Consider the following 17,027-nt stretch of genomic DNA (forward strand, 5'->3'; position numbering starts at 1 on the left):
AATAGAAGCATTTCTAAATGTGACACTTCAGAAATGTGAACGACAAACTCTTGTCATCTTGGAGTATTTGAAGTAGGACCAGACACCCAAATAAATGCTCTCAAGTGCAGAAACATGTATTTTTTTTCTCCTAGTATGCTCTCTCAAACAAGCTGCTCCACCCGGCTGGTGGACGAGGATGCAGGTCCCCGACTAGAGAACTTCCAGATGAAACATTGGGGTTGCAAAAATCCATAAAATAAGATATTTAAAGGAGCTTGAGGCAATAATAAGAAATGAGACTCATTAGCCCCACGACGGCCGTCGGGGGTACTGCAGCCAACAGCGAAGCCGGCACGGGAGAATATTGCGTGCATGCAGCGTCATTTGACGTCACATCCGCAGGACAGCGCGGGAAATTCGTGCCCGTAATTGCAGCACATTTTGCAGCACACAGCCTGTTCAAGGCAACGGAGAGATACACTAGAGGGCTCATTCTTTTTGGTTTGGAACTTAAAACGTATAGGCATTTTTTTCATAAATCCTGCCTCAAGCTCCTTTAAGGATTACTGTGGCAAAAGTCTCTGTTTTTCTGAGTCAGTCGTGTCTAAAACTTAAAGAGCAGATTGCAGGTTGGAGACCCCTGTGAATCAATGTGTAGGAAAATAATGTAGGAACTGAATTTTCATTGAAATACGCATAAATATATACTACAGTGACCTCCGGAATTGTTTTTGTGAGAGTATTTTACTTCCGCATCTGAAAAAGCTGAACCGGAAGTGACGTAGCGGCAGGGAGTGCAGTGAATTTGAACAATAGGAAAAATAATGGATCTTAATGTTAGTTGTGACACTGAAGAGGTTGTGAATGTGTATTCACACCAATATGACGGGCCACAGCCTTATAATTACGAACCCGTTAGGGCCCCCACGTTCTTTTGATTGACAGCTGAAACTCGCTTTTTAAAAGGCTGATTTATGTGTCCACATAAGGTCAGGTATAATTTTGGAAAAAACCCTAACCTGCAATGTTCTCTTTAAAGCAGGTGCAGACAAAGTGGAAAAAAAGTAGATGTGAAAGGAGAAAAATCAACATGCCTTAAAAATAGAAAATAATGAAAGAGAGAGGACTGATGGAGAACTTTGTGGACTGGTGTCAGCGAAACAACCTCCTGATCAAACCAACGAGATGGTGGTGGATCTTTGTAGAAGCCGTTGGGCCCTCCCCTCACCAGTGAACATCCAGGGAATGGACATGGTACCTGGTTGTTCACCTCGACACCGGACTGGACGACACTCGGCACACTGATACGCTCTACGGGAAAGGACAGAGCAGGCTCCACCTTCTGAGGTGACCGAGGTCTCTATGAGTGAAGGGGACACTCCTGAACACCTTCATGGCTCTAGTGGCATCAGCCGTTCTGTACGGAGGCCTGCTGGAACAGGATGAGAGGAAGAAGCTGGGTAAGGTCATCAGGAAGTCCAGCTCTGTCCTGGGCTTCCCTTGGGATTTAGTGAAGGAGGTGGGTGGCTGGATGGTCTTGGCTAAAGTGTCATCCATACTGGACAATGACCCCCCACCCGCTGCACGGTGACCTGACAGCTGACAGGAGCAGCTTCAGCCTCCACGTGTGAAGGAAAGATATAGAAGCTGTTTCCTTCCTGCTCCTGCTAGACTCCACAACAAACACTCTTAATCCAGCTCTTATTCTGTATGTTGTTGCAAACTGCAATTCCTCCATTGTGGGACAAATAAAGGTTTTCTTATCTTGTACAAAGAACAGCAGCTCATTGGTTATGTGGGGGTACAAATGTTAGATACCTTTCCTCATTCCACCAGTCACAAGTAAGTTTGGTGATTAAAAAAAAAAAAATGTACAGGATGATTACATCTGCTCCGACACCAAAGAACGTTAAAAAGGCTTTCTTTCTTTCTTTCTCTTTCTTTCTTTCTTTCTTTTAAAAAGAAAAAATGCCCATCTCATCTCAATTCGACTTTACACTGGAAATTGGAAAAAGATGGTCCAATGCGAGACTAAGTCCTGTAAAGCTGACAAATAAACCTCTGTTTGCCAGCAGTTGTATGAAGCAGTAGCTTATGGAGGACAAAAACTGACATAATTAAAAATAAAAGCAGAAATATATATATATATATATATATATATATATATATATATATATATATATATATATATATATATATATATATATATATATGTATGTATTTGTTTTTCCTTTTTGTTAAACAGGAAGGATCTTGCTCCTTCTTGTTTATTGACCAATAATAGAGGAGCTGCAGCAAGAATGGCAGCCCTTCTCATTTGCTTAATGAGGCAGAAATGCAGAAGGTGAAGTAAAAAGAGGAGACGAGGGAATGTAAAAACAAGGAATGCGAAAAAGGAAAAACAAAATATATATATTTCTGCTTTTATTTTTAATTATGTCAGCTTTGGTCCTCCATAGTAGCTCCGGCGGTCTGAAGCATCTGTGTCAAGTTCCAGGGCTGCAATGCACCTGCAATGCACCTCCTCCTTAAACTTTCTCTCTCCTGCAATTGAAATAAAACGAAAAAGGCACACATATTCCAAGAGATGGACAAGAGTCAGGTTTTATAAAACAACTCTTCTTTATTTTTGTATTGTATGTAATTGTGGCTTCATATTTATTTATTTTTTTGTAACAGCGGTCTTTAATAAAATACATCTGCAGCCTGCAGGAGGGCAGGCAGGTTCTGCTTCACGAGCCTTCTGGCCTGGACAGCTCCAAAGCAGGCACATTTCTCATGCAAAAGTTCAAAAAAAGAAATAAAAGAACAACCTAACATGCATTAATTTTAAACCCCCAACCCCGCCCATCACACCCCTCAGGAATCAAGAGTCCAGACATCGCTGGGAGTTTGTGTTTCAGTGTCAGAGTAAGCACCTCCCCTACTTCTGTTACACAAACTGGAAAACTGAGCGTCTATATTACAAGTGTTGTGGTGCACAAAGCACCTCCTCAAAAGAAAAAAAGACAACAAAAATAAATAAATAAATAAAAAATATTCACAGAAGTCCTGAGACCTCCACCGTAATGCCGCCGGGATGTTGTAGTTCCAGCTCCAGGCTGTCGTCTCGTACCAACATGAAGCCCAGGAGATGGTCCAAAGTGTGCGTGCTACATAAGAACCGGGAACGTTTGCACCCATCCATTCACGGGGACGTGCAAGGGGATCCCATCAGAAATAAATTAAAGTATCAATAAATAAAGTGGTTATACTTTAAATAAAGGTGCAAGTGTTTTCAGTAGGGGACATTGATGGCTTTTTTTTTTTCTTCTTCTTGAACGTAAAGTTTGATCTGAACCCAAACAAATGATGGATTGTGGGGGAAGTGTTTACATGGAAAAGGCACGAATGGCTGGATGGCTAAAGCTGGGAGTGGGTGGGGTGGGGGTGGGGGGGTACAATCAGACAGGCTGCTTGTAAACACTTATGAGAGGAGGAGGTGGTGGGGGGAGGGAAGGGGGGGTGCTCTGTTTATGATTTGAGCTCTCGTACATCCTACTTTCCTCACAAACTTTGAAGTTGCCTCTGACACCGAGAGAAAATGTTTATTCTTATGAGTGGAGGGAGTGCGAATGACTTTTGTTTCATGCTGTTTTTAAAGACCCCCCCCCCCCACATGAAGCATACTGGCCTTCCAGATGAGGATACCTGGTGAAATTCAACAAAGAGCTTACATTCTCCGTCCCAGAGCACCGGCCTCTGGATCATAGTAAGACATTTCCTGCAGATACGTACTGTGTGTGTGTGTTTGTATACAGGACTGTCTCAGAAAATTAGAATATTGTGATAAAGTTCTTTATTTTCTGTAATGCAATTAAAAAAACAAAAATGTCATACATTCTGGATTTATTACAAATCAACTGAAATATTGCAAGCCTTTTATTATTTTAATATTGCTGATTATGGTTTACAGTTTAAGATTAAGATTCCCAGAATATTCTAATTTTTTGAGATAGGATATTTGAGTTTTCTTAAGCTGTAAGCCATGATCAGCAATATTAAAATAATAAAAGGCTTGCAATATTTGAGTTGATTTGTAATGAATCCAGAATGTATGACATTTTTGCATTACAGAAAATAAAGGACTTTATCACAATATTCTAATTTTCTGAGACAGTCCTGTATATATATATATATATAACTGGAGTTTGACGTGGAGTTTTGCCCTGGGGTGACCGGTGTGGAAACGCACTCCCGACTGAGGGACAACCGGCAGCGTCATGCGGCGTGGAGAAGTTGCTCCTCGTGTCAGATGGACCAGCTGTCTGCTCCTGATTGTCCCACCATCACTTCTCCCGCGACTCCGCTCTCGTTCTCCAGTTGTATCCGTTCATATTGCTGGCTCCTCGTCGTCGATGAAGCTGATGTGCTCCATGGAGGACGTTGTTCCCTCCTCTGCCCATCGCCCCCACTCTTGCATCTCCAGCTCCTCGGGGTCGGCGGTGGTGGCTCTCGTCTCCCTGAGCTGCTGCTGCGAGTTGCAGTCCAGGGCTACCGGCAGGGAGAGGGTGGAGGGATGGAGGGGCACAGTGGGGGGTACGCTGGGGGTGGAGGGGGAAGGCCTCAGTCGGTGATCTCCGGGGGAGGACGCGAGGGACGGAGGAGCTGAGCAGCGGGAGGATGAAGTGGGAGGGTCGTCCTGGGAGCGGAGCAGGGGCGTCAGGCCTCTGCTGGGGTTGCTGCCGGGGCGGGACGGATGGGGACCCTGGCAGGGGGAGAGGGATGGGGAAGAGGAGGGGGACATGGAGAAGGAGAGAGATGAGGACGGGGTGTGGGAAGCCAGAGGAGGCTGATCCTCTGGTGACAGTAAAAGCATCCCATTGGTGGAGGAGGAATGGGGGCTTTTGGGAGACCCCTCCACACATCCCTCATCAGGGGCAACAAGGTTGGAGCTAACTGGCTTCTTGGCGTCGCCCCCCGCGGGGTTGGCTGGGGGCCTTGCCGATACTGATGCAGGTGAATTAGGCCTTTTTGGTGAATGAGTGGTTGGGAGAAGGCATCCTGGCAGATCCACACCCTCCGTGTCTCTGCTGTCCAACAGGGAATGAGTGTCCGGTCTCTGGGAGGGACAGGGTGCCATGAGACACGTGCTGCACGACAGTGGGACGGTGCTGCTCTGAGGTGCGGTCAAATGTGGCGCCATGCTCATCAGGATGGGCTGTGACGCTGTCTGGAGGAGGGGCTTTAGCAGGCTAGCCATGTCCTGCAGCTCCTGGCTGAGCCTGGACACTTGTTTGGAGAGACTGTTCATCTTTGGGGTGAAAAGACACAAGTACAGGAAGTCAGCATTAAAACATCTGCATATTGGTGCCAACAATCTAATCAAAACATTTCCTCTAACAATAAGTGTCAAAAGTATTCACATTCATTACTCAGGTAGAAGTATAGATACTAGAGTTTAAAAATACTCCTGTAGAAGTTGAAGTATCAACTCAAGTTTTTTACTCAAGTAAAAGTATAAAAGTACTGGTTTCAAAACTACTTAAAGTATAAAAGTAAAAGTAATGTAAGGGGGAAAAGCCATTAAGGACAAAAACCATTGAAAATGAATGCATCTTAGTATAATGCAAATATATTAAAGAAGCATATATGTGTACTATTGAGCATTAACATGTGTTTCAGAGAGCAGGAGATATGATGACTAGTTGCCTATAAGTATTGTAATGGTGCAAAAAGTCAAACTTCAGAGGCATGTTATCATTTATCCTAACCTTTATTGGAATGTACATCCAAGTTTAGTTGCAGGAATCTGAGGGAACGGATGTAAGAACAAAACTGGACAAGAACATCTGAAACAACCACAACCAAATTCACTCTATCCGGATGGAGCAATTTAACTGGATAGTTTTTATTAAAGGCCGAAATGAAATAGAGTAACGAGGCTGTTTTTAAAATGTAAGGAGTAAAAAGTACTGATAATTGCGTGAAAATGTAAGGAGTAAAAGTAAAAAGTCGTCTGAAAAATAATTACTCCAGTGAAGTATAGATAACCAAAATTTCTACTTAAGTAAGGTAACAAAGTATTTGTACTTTGTTACTTGACACCTCTGCCTCTAACATTTGGAGATCCTCTTGCATTGCTGTACAATGACAGTGGAGTAAGCTGAAAAGTAAATGGCTAATTTGTTAATAACTAATAGAATATAATGACTAAAAAAAACATTACCATCAGGAGCCAAATTTACCATCGGTGTTCCGTGATGGAGGGACTGTATGTTAAACAGGACAGTGAACCGGGTGAAAAAGCATAATTAGGCCGCATCAACTGCTGCGAATGTTACCGGTGGAACTAGTAAAAGGTTGTCGTGTTATTAACGACATTAGTCACTTTTTCTGCATTGCAGAGCACACGTTTGAGGGTCTGCTGTGAATCGGTTTGTTTGGGGCCGTCTAGGTATCAAAATATGTCCTTCAGTGAGTCACTATTATGTCACAGAACCAGAATTATCCAGTTTTCAAGCAGTGCGAGTGTGCGATTCTCTGCGTCACCACAATCTGTCTCCTGATTCAAGGCAGTGTAGCCATAAGTGAAGAGTCGCAAAAACTGACATGTGAAGATGCCACTTTACTTTCAATTGTTTCAGCATTAATAACAACAGATAGCATTTTAAACCTAAATAAGACAGATGTAAAAAAAAAAAAAAATCATATAAACTTAGTGTATATGCTGATGTAACGGTCTGAAAAATCAATGAGAGTTTATTTGTATCAGGTTTTTGGGGGGTTTGGTGTTTATAGTATCTTTCTATAATCTTTTATATATGCATTTGGATCTTATAGCTAAAACTGAGATAAAACTTTTCTCCCTTTAATATTTTATGCATGGTTTTGGTGAGCACCGTGCACAAGACTACACCAAAAATGGAGCAGCGAGATGCGTTTCATTACATAATGTAGTTTATGACTGCTGGGGAAGAATAACGCTTACTTTAAATAATCTGAAAATGATTTGACGGATGAGTAAACATGCAATCATCATCATCATCATCATCATGTGTCAAGTCAGTTGCTCACCTCCTCCGTCAGCTTAGACACGCTCTGCTTGATCTCAGAGTGCTCGCGGATCCCTGCAGACAACACAAACACGCATCTACATTAACCTGCCATAAAAATACATTGCTTTCAGACAGAATACTCCAGTGGCTGTGAGTGAGTGAGTGAGTGAGTGAGTGAGTGAGTGAGTGAGTGAGTGAGTGAGTGAGTGAGTGAGTGAGTGAGTGAGTGAGTGAGTGAGTGAGTGAGTTACCTGGGTATGGGGAAGGTGGAGCTGCAGGTGACATGCTGGGGCTGAACTCAAACTTATGTGAAGAGGGAGAAATAGTCTCTGTTTCGATGCCGTCCACGAATCTATGCAGAAAAAAAGGATTAAATATAAAACACAGAGTGCAGCGCAGGAATGTTGATCGTGAAAACATTTGTCTTCTGCAGCATTTTCTCACAAACGCCCTCCCACCCCATCAGCAGATTCCGTTCACTCCAGGATGCCATAAATCTCTCTGCACACGTGGACACACTGCACACACACACACACACACCCCCCATCTTGGAGTATGAAACTCCACACACAGCAGTTAGGCCCCATGTAATCCACTAGCCCCGTAATGTACTGGTTGCTACGGCAACCTGCCATGTATGCCTGCAGAGCGATTGTGGCTTGTTATTCTTCCGAGTCTGTGAGATTGTGTTCCACATGTGATTTAGTATTCCTGATCTTTTTGATTATCCACACTCACATTCCTGGTGTGTGTGTGTGTGTGTGTGTGTGTGTGTGTGTGTGTGTGTGTGTGTGTGTGTGTGTGTGTGTGTGTGTGTGTGTGTGTGTGTGTGTGTGTGTGTGTGTGTGTGTGCGTGTGTGCGTGTGTGCGTGTGTGTGTGCGCGCGCGCTCGTGCGTGCGTGCGTGCGTGCGTGCGTGCGTGCGTGCGTGCGTGCGTGCGTGCGTGCGTGCGTGTTACCTGCAGAGGTGTCAAGTAACGAAGTACAAATACTTCGTTACCTTACTTAAGTAGAAATTTTGGTTATATATAATTCACACAATTATCTGTACTTTTTACTCCTTACATTTTAAAAACAGCCTTGTTACTCTATTTCATTTCGGCCTTTAAAAAAAAACTATCCAGTTAAATTGCTCCATCCGGATAGAGTGAATTTGGTTGTGGTTGTTTCAGATGTTCTTGTCCAGTTTTGTTCTTACATCCGTTCCCTCAGATTCCTGCAACTAAACTTGGATGTACATTCCAATAAAGGTTAGGATAAATGATAACATGCCTCTGAAGTTTGAATTTTTGCACCATTACAATACTTATAGGCAACTAGTCATCATATCTCCTGCTCTCTGAAACACATGTTAATGCTCAATAGTACACATATATGGTTCTTTAATATATTTGCATTATACTAAGATACATTCATTTTCAATGGCTTTTGTCCTTAATGGCTTTTCCCCCCCTTACATTACTTTTACTTTTATACTTTAAGTAGTTTTGAAACCAGTACTTTTATACTTTTACTTGAGTAAAAAACTTGAGTTGATGGACTACTTCAACTTCTACAGGAGTATTTTTAAACTCTAGTATCTATACTTCTATTGAGTAATGAATGTGAATACTTTTGACACCTCTGGTTACCTGGGGCTGAGCTCAGCTGGAGCGCTGCTGAAGCTGAGCACGGGGATCTGCAGGGTGGCGGGCCGCAGGTGCTCGGCCGGGGCCCGGAAGGGCCGCGGCGGCAGCAGGGGGGAGCGCAGCGGCGAGCTGAGCCCCCGGCTGAGGTGCAGCGGGGAGCGGGGAGCTCGGGACACGGTGCTCTGCTCCTCGTCCCCCTCCTCATCCTCACGGATGGACGGCAGCTTCTTCACCAGGCCCCCGTTGCTCTCCCAGTCCACCTGAGAGAACAGAAACACCATCACAGTTGGAGCTCAGGTGATGTCTGCAGGTCGGGCCATCACACCTGTTGTGACTGACTTTATGATCACTTCAAACAACCCGGTTGTTAAATGTGCTGCACGTATCGTTGTTCTACCACTAGGTGTCAGACAAACACAAGAAGTGACGTTCCTAACACTATTTTTATATTTGATGCACAATGTTTCATAAAATATAACTTCAATCTCAACCTTTAAGATTATTCAAAGGAAATTAAGTTAGACAACTGAAATTGTGAGGAAACTCAAGTCAGAGATGTGTCCTGCTGTCTCCTGTAGTATTTGGAGTGCAACATTTTACGATTTTGCCTTTACTCATCAGTAGAATGAATTTGTAATAGAAGAATCAAGATGTGAACAAAGTGCAGACGTTCAGCCTTAATTTAAGATATTCACAAAAATATAGCCTTTGCCATCAAGAATCATAGATATTTTCATAAACAAAGAACCTCAAGTGCTCAAGAGTCTTTGACTAAGTGACTGAAAAGTAGTAAATCAGCGAGATGTTGTCCATTCCTTTGTTACTTCAAGACAACAAAACAGATACAGGAGTTGATATCATGCTGAATTGGCATTTGGGATCTGTTTGAAGACCAAGTACATCTTGTTGTAAGTGAAAGAGGCTTTTATTAGGCTGAAAGAAACAACACAAATATGTAAGAGACAGCACAAGAACGTAGGTGTGGCCAAATCAACTGGTACACACTTTAAAAGAAAAGGCACTTGTGAGCTCAACGACATGGAAAGGCCAGGAAGAACGTGAAGATGAAGGTTGACAGAGTCCTTTCTGCAGTGAAGGAAAAACACCTTCACATCATTATCAGAAGTCAAGAATACTCTGGAGAAGGAAGACATGTCCTTGTCAAAACGGGCAATCAAGACACACCTTCATGGACGTATAAATACGGAGGGTTTGCAACACTCAAGAGCAGGAAAGCTGAATTACACTTTGTCATCTGAAAAATCATGTTATAATACGAGATTCTGTGGATGGATGAAACCAAGATCAACTTGTGATGAGAAGAGACAAGTATATGGAGAGAAACGGCTTATTATCAGGAAATGTGCCAAACATGGAGGAGGTGGTGTTATGATTTGGACATGGACAGGTTCACTGGTGTTTGATAAATATGTGCATGTTGACAGAAGCTCTAAGATCCAGAGTTTGATTATGTCCGTGGATTTTCATTTTCATCCAAGCATTGAAAATGACGGTTATATTTACAAGTGGAAAGGCCAATTCTTTAAAAAAGAAAGAAAAAAAAGGTAATTCTCCAAACACATCTGGACCTAAATGTGACTGCATTTAATATTTGCATAGCTTTGATTTTTATTTCAAGATTTATTCAATTGTCAAGCAATCTGGTTCATCTGTTTGTGTAACATTAAGCACCCATCCATCCATCCATCCATCCATCCATCCATCCATCCATCCATCCATCCATCCATCCATCCATCCATCCATCCATCCATCCATCCATCCATCCATCCATCCATCCATCCATCCATCCATCCATCCATCCATCCATCCACCCATCCATCCATCCATCCATCCATCCATCCATCCATCCTACTTGAAATGGAAGAACTGTGTACGGATGGATTAATGCACTTTGAAATCATCCTTAGTGCATTTGATGCATTTAAGTTGCTTTTATATTTTATACGTATAAATAAAAAATGCATCAGTAGAAAGTTACATTTTTGGGTCGTTGATGTTGCAAGCACAGGGGATGACAAGAAACATGTCCAAACTTCGAATGTCCATCTAAAGGGATGAGCAAGTTCAGAATGTTGAGGTTTTAGTTTGTTTGAGAGTCGGTAGACTTGTGCTTAGTTACTCCTATAAAAACCCTCATAGTTTCAGATAAGTGTGCAGAACTCCACCTGTTACTTTTCCCTCTCAGGAATTGTACCTTGAGTATATAGAAACATTTCAGAAAAACAGAAGTTCACTAAATATGGGGAAAAGTTTGCTACATTGCTATATTCAGTGTCTTGTCATATTTTGTCTTTAGGATTTTTTCTCTGTTAAAACACACATTTCTGAGACAGTTTCTGTAGTCTGGTTTGGATGTTGTACTGCTTCCTGTTGATAGTGTAATTTTTTAAACATTTATTATGATGAATAATCATGACGACTGAAATGTTGCTTATACTCAGGATCTTTCCAAAGACTAACCAACGTCTGGAATCAGACCCAAAATCCAGATGAGTTGAAGAGGATGTATCAAGGGCGTAGATAAGAAAGAAAACTGAGAGAAAGGAGGAGGAAAGTTTGCTTGATCATCCTGTGAAATGTAAGATAAGAAGGTGGTGCAGCTGGTAGTGCAGCCGTCTCACAGCAAGAAGGTCCTGGGTTCAATTCCCGCCGGGGATGCTGAGGGCGCTGAATGCGTGTTAAGTTCCTCCATGACTTCAGCACCCACACCCTGGGTGGGGTTGGCGAAAGGGCCTTTCTGTGTTCTCCCCTTGTTCCCCATGTGAGCTACCCCCACAAAAACATGTATGCAGTCCACACACTGCCCCCTCTGACCAGCCGGGGCGCCAGATGGGGTGGGGAGGATCCGGCCAGAATAACGTGATCCTTCCACGTGCTACGTCCGGCCAGAGAAACCCCACCCTGTCTGGTGAAAAGAAGCAGCCTGCTCACTCCTCAGGATAAAGAGGAGACCTGAGCTCAGTGCAGACCCCCACCCCCCGGGGTTGGTAGAGGATGGCAATGCCATCTTCTTTTGAAAGGTAACACTCTGAAGTTTTTCCCCCAACTGTCAGAATCACTGTAAGTGATTGAGTAATCTAAGTTTGAACAGAACTGAAATAGAAAGTTTTTATTTCCGCCTGAAATTTGTTTTGTAACCAGATGTCTGCAGATGAGTGTAGCTGTGACTTATTAGCTGGAAAACACAATGGCACCGCAGTATGAAGCCTTACCTAGTGCAAGTTCAAATTTGATAACAATACCGCAAAAAATTAGTATTATAAACATGTTTTTGTAAGATTGTGTCAAGGTGTTTCCAAAAATGGCCATTTGGAGATGCCAAAAGGATACTTGGATAACCATAGTCACATACCTGGGATAAAAGGGCATAACTCTTGAAACTTTCAACGTACAGTCATAATTTTGGCCTCTAATGAAAGGTGACTTAGAGGTATCCTATCCCATATCCAGATTCACTATCAATATTGCTAAAAAAAAGTTACTGAAACATTAAGCTAAACTTTGCATATAAAAGAGTCAAAACAAGTGCCATTGCATGTGATAACAAACTATTCACATATTTCCACAAATTTACAATTATAACCAATTACAGGTTATTGGCAACACACCAGTCATTGTAGCAATCACAAGTGGGGATAAAGCACAAAGGCACGTCACACGAGGAGCATTTCACTGGTGTTTCAGCATTTCACTGGTGTTTCAGCATTTCACTGGTGTTTCACGTCAGCTGCCGTAGAAGGCGCTGCCTTGTAGCTTCACAACACCCCTTTGTGGAAAAAAAAGCTCTATGAAGGACATCTTTTTAATAAAGACAGTGGCATCGCACACACACACCTCCAACCCCAACTCAATTACCCATGAGTCACCTCCCTGCTTATGAAATTAATAATTTGGGTCCTATTGAGTGCTGAGTGCTGCGGGAGCGGAGTGGCTTAGTGGTTCGAGCTTCGGGCTCATGATCCGAAGGTCGTGGGTTCGAACCCTGGCACTGGCATCACTTTCTTTACACTCGGCTTTCCTCACTTCACCCAGGTGTATGAATGGGTATCTAGCTTTGCTAGGGGAAGTATCCAGCGATAGACTAGCGTCCTATCCTGGGGGTGGTTACCATGGTTACCACCTGTTCGTTTGCGCTACAGAAACCGGAGATAAACACTGCACCACAAGGCTCAAAAAGGACATACTATTGAGTGCTGATACTTAACTGCTGCAACTTCTAGAAGGGACTAATGTGCAAAATGGATGTTTTTAAATCCATGTTGAAAATAAAGTTGCAAAAGCTTCTCTGAATACAAGTGCAGAAGAGAAGATTTTAATGCACTAATTTGTATTTGAACTGGACGGTTAGTCCCAGACATGCACTTTTAATTACTTTATTTATGCAACTGTTTGAGTGTATCTTAATGATAAGTGTGCTGTCACTCTGCAGAGATCATATGTTATACGGATAATAAATATACCTTCTCTCATAGGTTCAACCACTGCATGATGGATGTGAAACACTTTCATCACTCTCTGCACCAGATGAGCCAACGCCCCACTGCTCTCCCCTTCCCCCCAGCTCTCCCCCACCCCCAGCATCACTCACCCCCTAATCAAGTCTTACCCTCTGCCCCTCCATCCCTGCCTGCTCAGCATTCTCCCCCTCCCCTCCTCCTCCGTGCCACTGTGATGTATTTTTAGCCCTCTTGTTCTAATCTTAGCTCCCAGCTCCACGGGAGACCAGAGAGCGCTCTGCGATGCGGGGGCGTGATAACTGTACAGTTGCTTCGTGTCGGTGTGTATCTGTGAAGGAGTCGGGCTGTTTGCAGGAACCCGGCTGCACGTGAGGGGATGAATGCAAATTACACTCACGTTCCTGCAATGACAAGAATGCGCTTTGTTTGTCCTGCAGTATTTATAGGACATTGTGTTAGAGTGTGTCTAAGTAGCCTGCATGCACATGTGCACCTGTAGCCTTTACTTTCCTACATTTCATTCTGATGCTGAAGCTGAGCAACACAAGAGTTACAAAACTTGCAGTAATATAGTCAGCACACTCTGTGGATAAGTTGGTGTCGTGAGCAGCCTGTAAACTGCCAGCAACATATAAACAGAATTGAATTTCTGCTGTCTGCCATCCTTTGTAAACCACAGTTATTTCCTCATAAGCACCTCTTTCTTCTATTTATCAATTCCACAAGTGTCAGTGTGTTTCTTTTTGTTGCTGTGACCATTCATCTCTTTAATGTGCAAATACCTGAAAAATGGGGTGCTACATTTCCCAGCAGCCCATTTCTCGCATGCATATGCAAATACGCTCTCCCAGGCTGCTGGTACCAGAAGGGTTTTTTGCATAAATTACAAGAATGGACATCTGTAACCCAACCTTGAGATCTGGCAGCAGATTGTGCGTCCAGAATCATGCGTCTCTCATGATACGTATGCGCACTTGCTCCCCTCTCACACTCTGCAGCAGTGTGCAGTGCCACAGAGAAATGAAAAGTACCACTGCAGTAAAACAGAAGCAGAGAAAATGAGAAAGTGAAAGTAATGCCCCCTCCTCCCTTCTCTCCTCCTCTGCTGGCAGGGCTATTTATATCGAGCAGGATCCAATCTTAGCAGCAACGAAGGGGGAGACAGCCAGTCAGGGAGCGCCGTGCTTCCCCCCTCGTCTATTTTTAGCAGCAGGAGAGCTTCAAACAGCAGCACTCTTCTATTCTCGTCCTTGTGTTTTTCTCCCTCAGCGGCTGCTGCTGCTGTTTTTGGCAGGAGTTTAAAATGGAGCTCATGAAAGCAGCCACACGCACAGACATGACCATCTCTTTCAACTGCCAATTATCTTCACATAAAATATGACTTGCGATTTGCACCATCCAGGATGCACGTGAAGATGTTGTGGTACTCAGCTCGGCTGAGGGACGCCAGCTGCACAATTTCTAAGTCTTTTTCTAACCGCTGTCGTTAATGCAGCTTAAAAAGGACATTTGCTTCTATCCATCATTTGATGTGTTTCAACATTCTTCAGACTGCCCCCCCCCCCAACACTTTTGTGTTTTTGTGTGCAGGATTTGCCTCTACTGTCTTTGAATTTGACTCTGTGTGGATCTGATTCTTTGCACCATAAGAAGTGTTAACAAAGTGTGTGCGTTGCCTTGTACTCGGCTGTTAATGCACACTATTCACTTCACTCTTCATTCTGCCGGCAAGCCTGTCTTAGACTATTTTTTAGTTTATTTAAATGTTTAACCTTCACTAAGAACGCTTTGTGGTTTGTTGCCTATTTGTTGGCAAAAGTTTTCCAAAAGTAAACCCAGCATACTAGCCCAGAGTAGGAGGGCTTAATGCCTGCAGCTGGGCTAGAACTGGTTCTGGATTCAGGAGGTTGTTTTAATTTTTATTTTTTTTTTAACCTCGTTGGGGGCATGCATTCCTGGATTTGTCTTGATCTTGATGTTGTGAAAAGCCCTAATCACACAAGCTTTCCAAACTTTGGCAGCATTTCATTGATAAAACAGCTCATTTTCATTCCAGATCTTTAGTACTGACTGAAATCAGGTCAGTATTTACACAGATACGCATTTATATAATCAATTGAATTCACAATCCTGATAATTAAGACATAAAGCACAAATTCCCACAGCAGTTCTCAACAAACCCAATGGCTGCTGGCAGATGTGTGTAACTTGTCCAGAAGGGGGCAGTCTAAACTCTTCAAAATGCATTTTAAATTACTATTTAATATGTAATTGAACTATTCTACAGAGAGAAAAAAAAGCTTGATGCAATACAGCATAAGAAAGCCCATGCAACTGATGACCAGGTAATTTACTTGACAGCTCTGTGCTGCAGCCATCCAACGGCAGCATGCATGGACCGTCATGTGTGGAACATCTGGACTGAGCTGGCAGGCTGATAATCAAAAATGAAATGCAGGGCTACTTAAACTTAAACCACAGCTACTTATGATTGAGTGATGAAAAACCATACTTAAAAAGCTCCACAAATAGAAAAGTATCAACAAGAAAATCAAAACAAACCTGGATGTGGTTGCGGTTTAATTCAAAAAGTTTGTCTCTTTTCCAATTCGAATAAAAACTTGTATCTGCCAGTTGAAAGGAGTAGTTAGTACACTAACTAAATGCCGTTGTTCAATGTACATATAACTGTTGTAACATTGTTGACCTTCAGCTTGGAGTCCCGCTGCCTACTGTGAGCTCTCTACAATTACTTTTTATTCTTAAGGCCAGTGCAACGACCTAAAGGCTCACTGATAGGTTTAACACGCTCTCGTTGCGCTGCTCTTCATCAGCCGACACGTGGGTACTCACATCAGCTCCGTGGCCCTCTCGCAGGTTGTACGTGAGGTCGTGCTGGATCTCGCTGATGAACTTCTGTGCGTACTCGGGGTAGAGACGGAGGACCTCGCGGAGGCCCTTCAGGCTGATGTACTGCAGGTCGCAGTAAGTCAGGGCCTTCACGTTGGCGTTGGTTTTGATCACCTGCTCCTTCGTAAGAGAGTCTGAACCAATCAGGTCTCCTTTACCTGGAAGAAGGGATGAACCAACAAAAAAAAGGATGTAAGACAAGACAAGAATTATTAAGTCCTCCCATCTCTATCTCCAGCTTCCCAAAATGCTGTGTTTTGCATTTATTTGACGTGAGTAACACAAAGCTGCAACAGCAAATTTTGCTGATCCAGTCCCAATAACCAGCTGCTGATGACAAAGCTGTAAAGACATGCAGAGAAATTGTAAATGTATTAATAGATAGCCCCTTGAGATGAATCATCTCGTTTTCGAGGGGGTCCAACAAAAAACATACAACACAATACAAAACAGTTACCGGTACATACAACATACATAATACATACATAAGGCTCTCACACACAAACCCGACCACACACCAGTCCCCAAGACCTACCACACCTGAAGAACACAAGTAAACACTGCATATAATGCAGTAATAGCAACAATAACAACAATATTAATATTAATAATAGTCATTATCATCATCATTATGATACAGTATATGAAGAAATAGATACATTGTATATAAAATAAATAAATAAAAATAAAATGAGAGGGCAATACCACTAGAGGCAACTACATGGTTTATTGAGGTTGGAAAATAGTGAGTTTTTAAAGAGATGTAACGAATTAAGTTTTCTTATATTAATGGGTAAGTTGTTCCAGTCTGATGGGGCTTTAAACTTAAAAGCACGTCTGCCAATTTCTTTAAAGGTTAAAGGAACGAAAAAGAAGGGTTGCTGAGTGTTTCTATGAGAATATGAGGATGTATATGGAATCAGATATTGTTTTAAGTAAGAAGGATAACTAAAGTGGATACATTTGAATATGAGTTGGAGCCAGTGGTGTTGT

The 17,027-nt window shown here is 42.8% G+C and overlaps 1 protein-coding gene across 1 annotated transcript in view; it reads right to left on the reverse strand.

Annotated features, from left to right (window-relative positions):
• Nucleotides 1-4,152: 4,152 nt before the first annotated feature.
• The window catches only part of kcnh3 (potassium voltage-gated channel, subfamily H (eag-related), member 3), a 227,388-nt gene continuing 214,513 nt past the window's right edge, over nucleotides 4,153-17,027 (reverse strand). Inside the window, exons 11-15 of the mRNA XM_061723226.1 lie at nucleotides 15,978-16,192; nucleotides 8,650-8,906; nucleotides 7,271-7,371; nucleotides 7,039-7,091; nucleotides 4,153-5,275 (exon numbers count right to left, since the gene is read on the reverse strand). Of these exons, the coding sequence (XP_061579210.1) occupies nucleotides 4,355-5,275; nucleotides 7,039-7,091; nucleotides 7,271-7,371; nucleotides 8,650-8,906; nucleotides 15,978-16,192 (1,547 nt within the window). The 3' untranslated portion in view covers nucleotides 4,153-4,354. The remainder of the gene's footprint in view (nucleotides 5,276-7,038; nucleotides 7,092-7,270; nucleotides 7,372-8,649; nucleotides 8,907-15,977; nucleotides 16,193-17,027) is intronic.

Source organism: Cololabis saira, chromosome 6 (genome assembly GCF_033807715.1).
Source record: "Cololabis saira isolate AMF1-May2022 chromosome 6, fColSai1.1, whole genome shotgun sequence".
NCBI classification, from domain to species: Eukaryota; Metazoa; Chordata; class Actinopteri; order Beloniformes; family Belonidae; genus Cololabis; species Cololabis saira.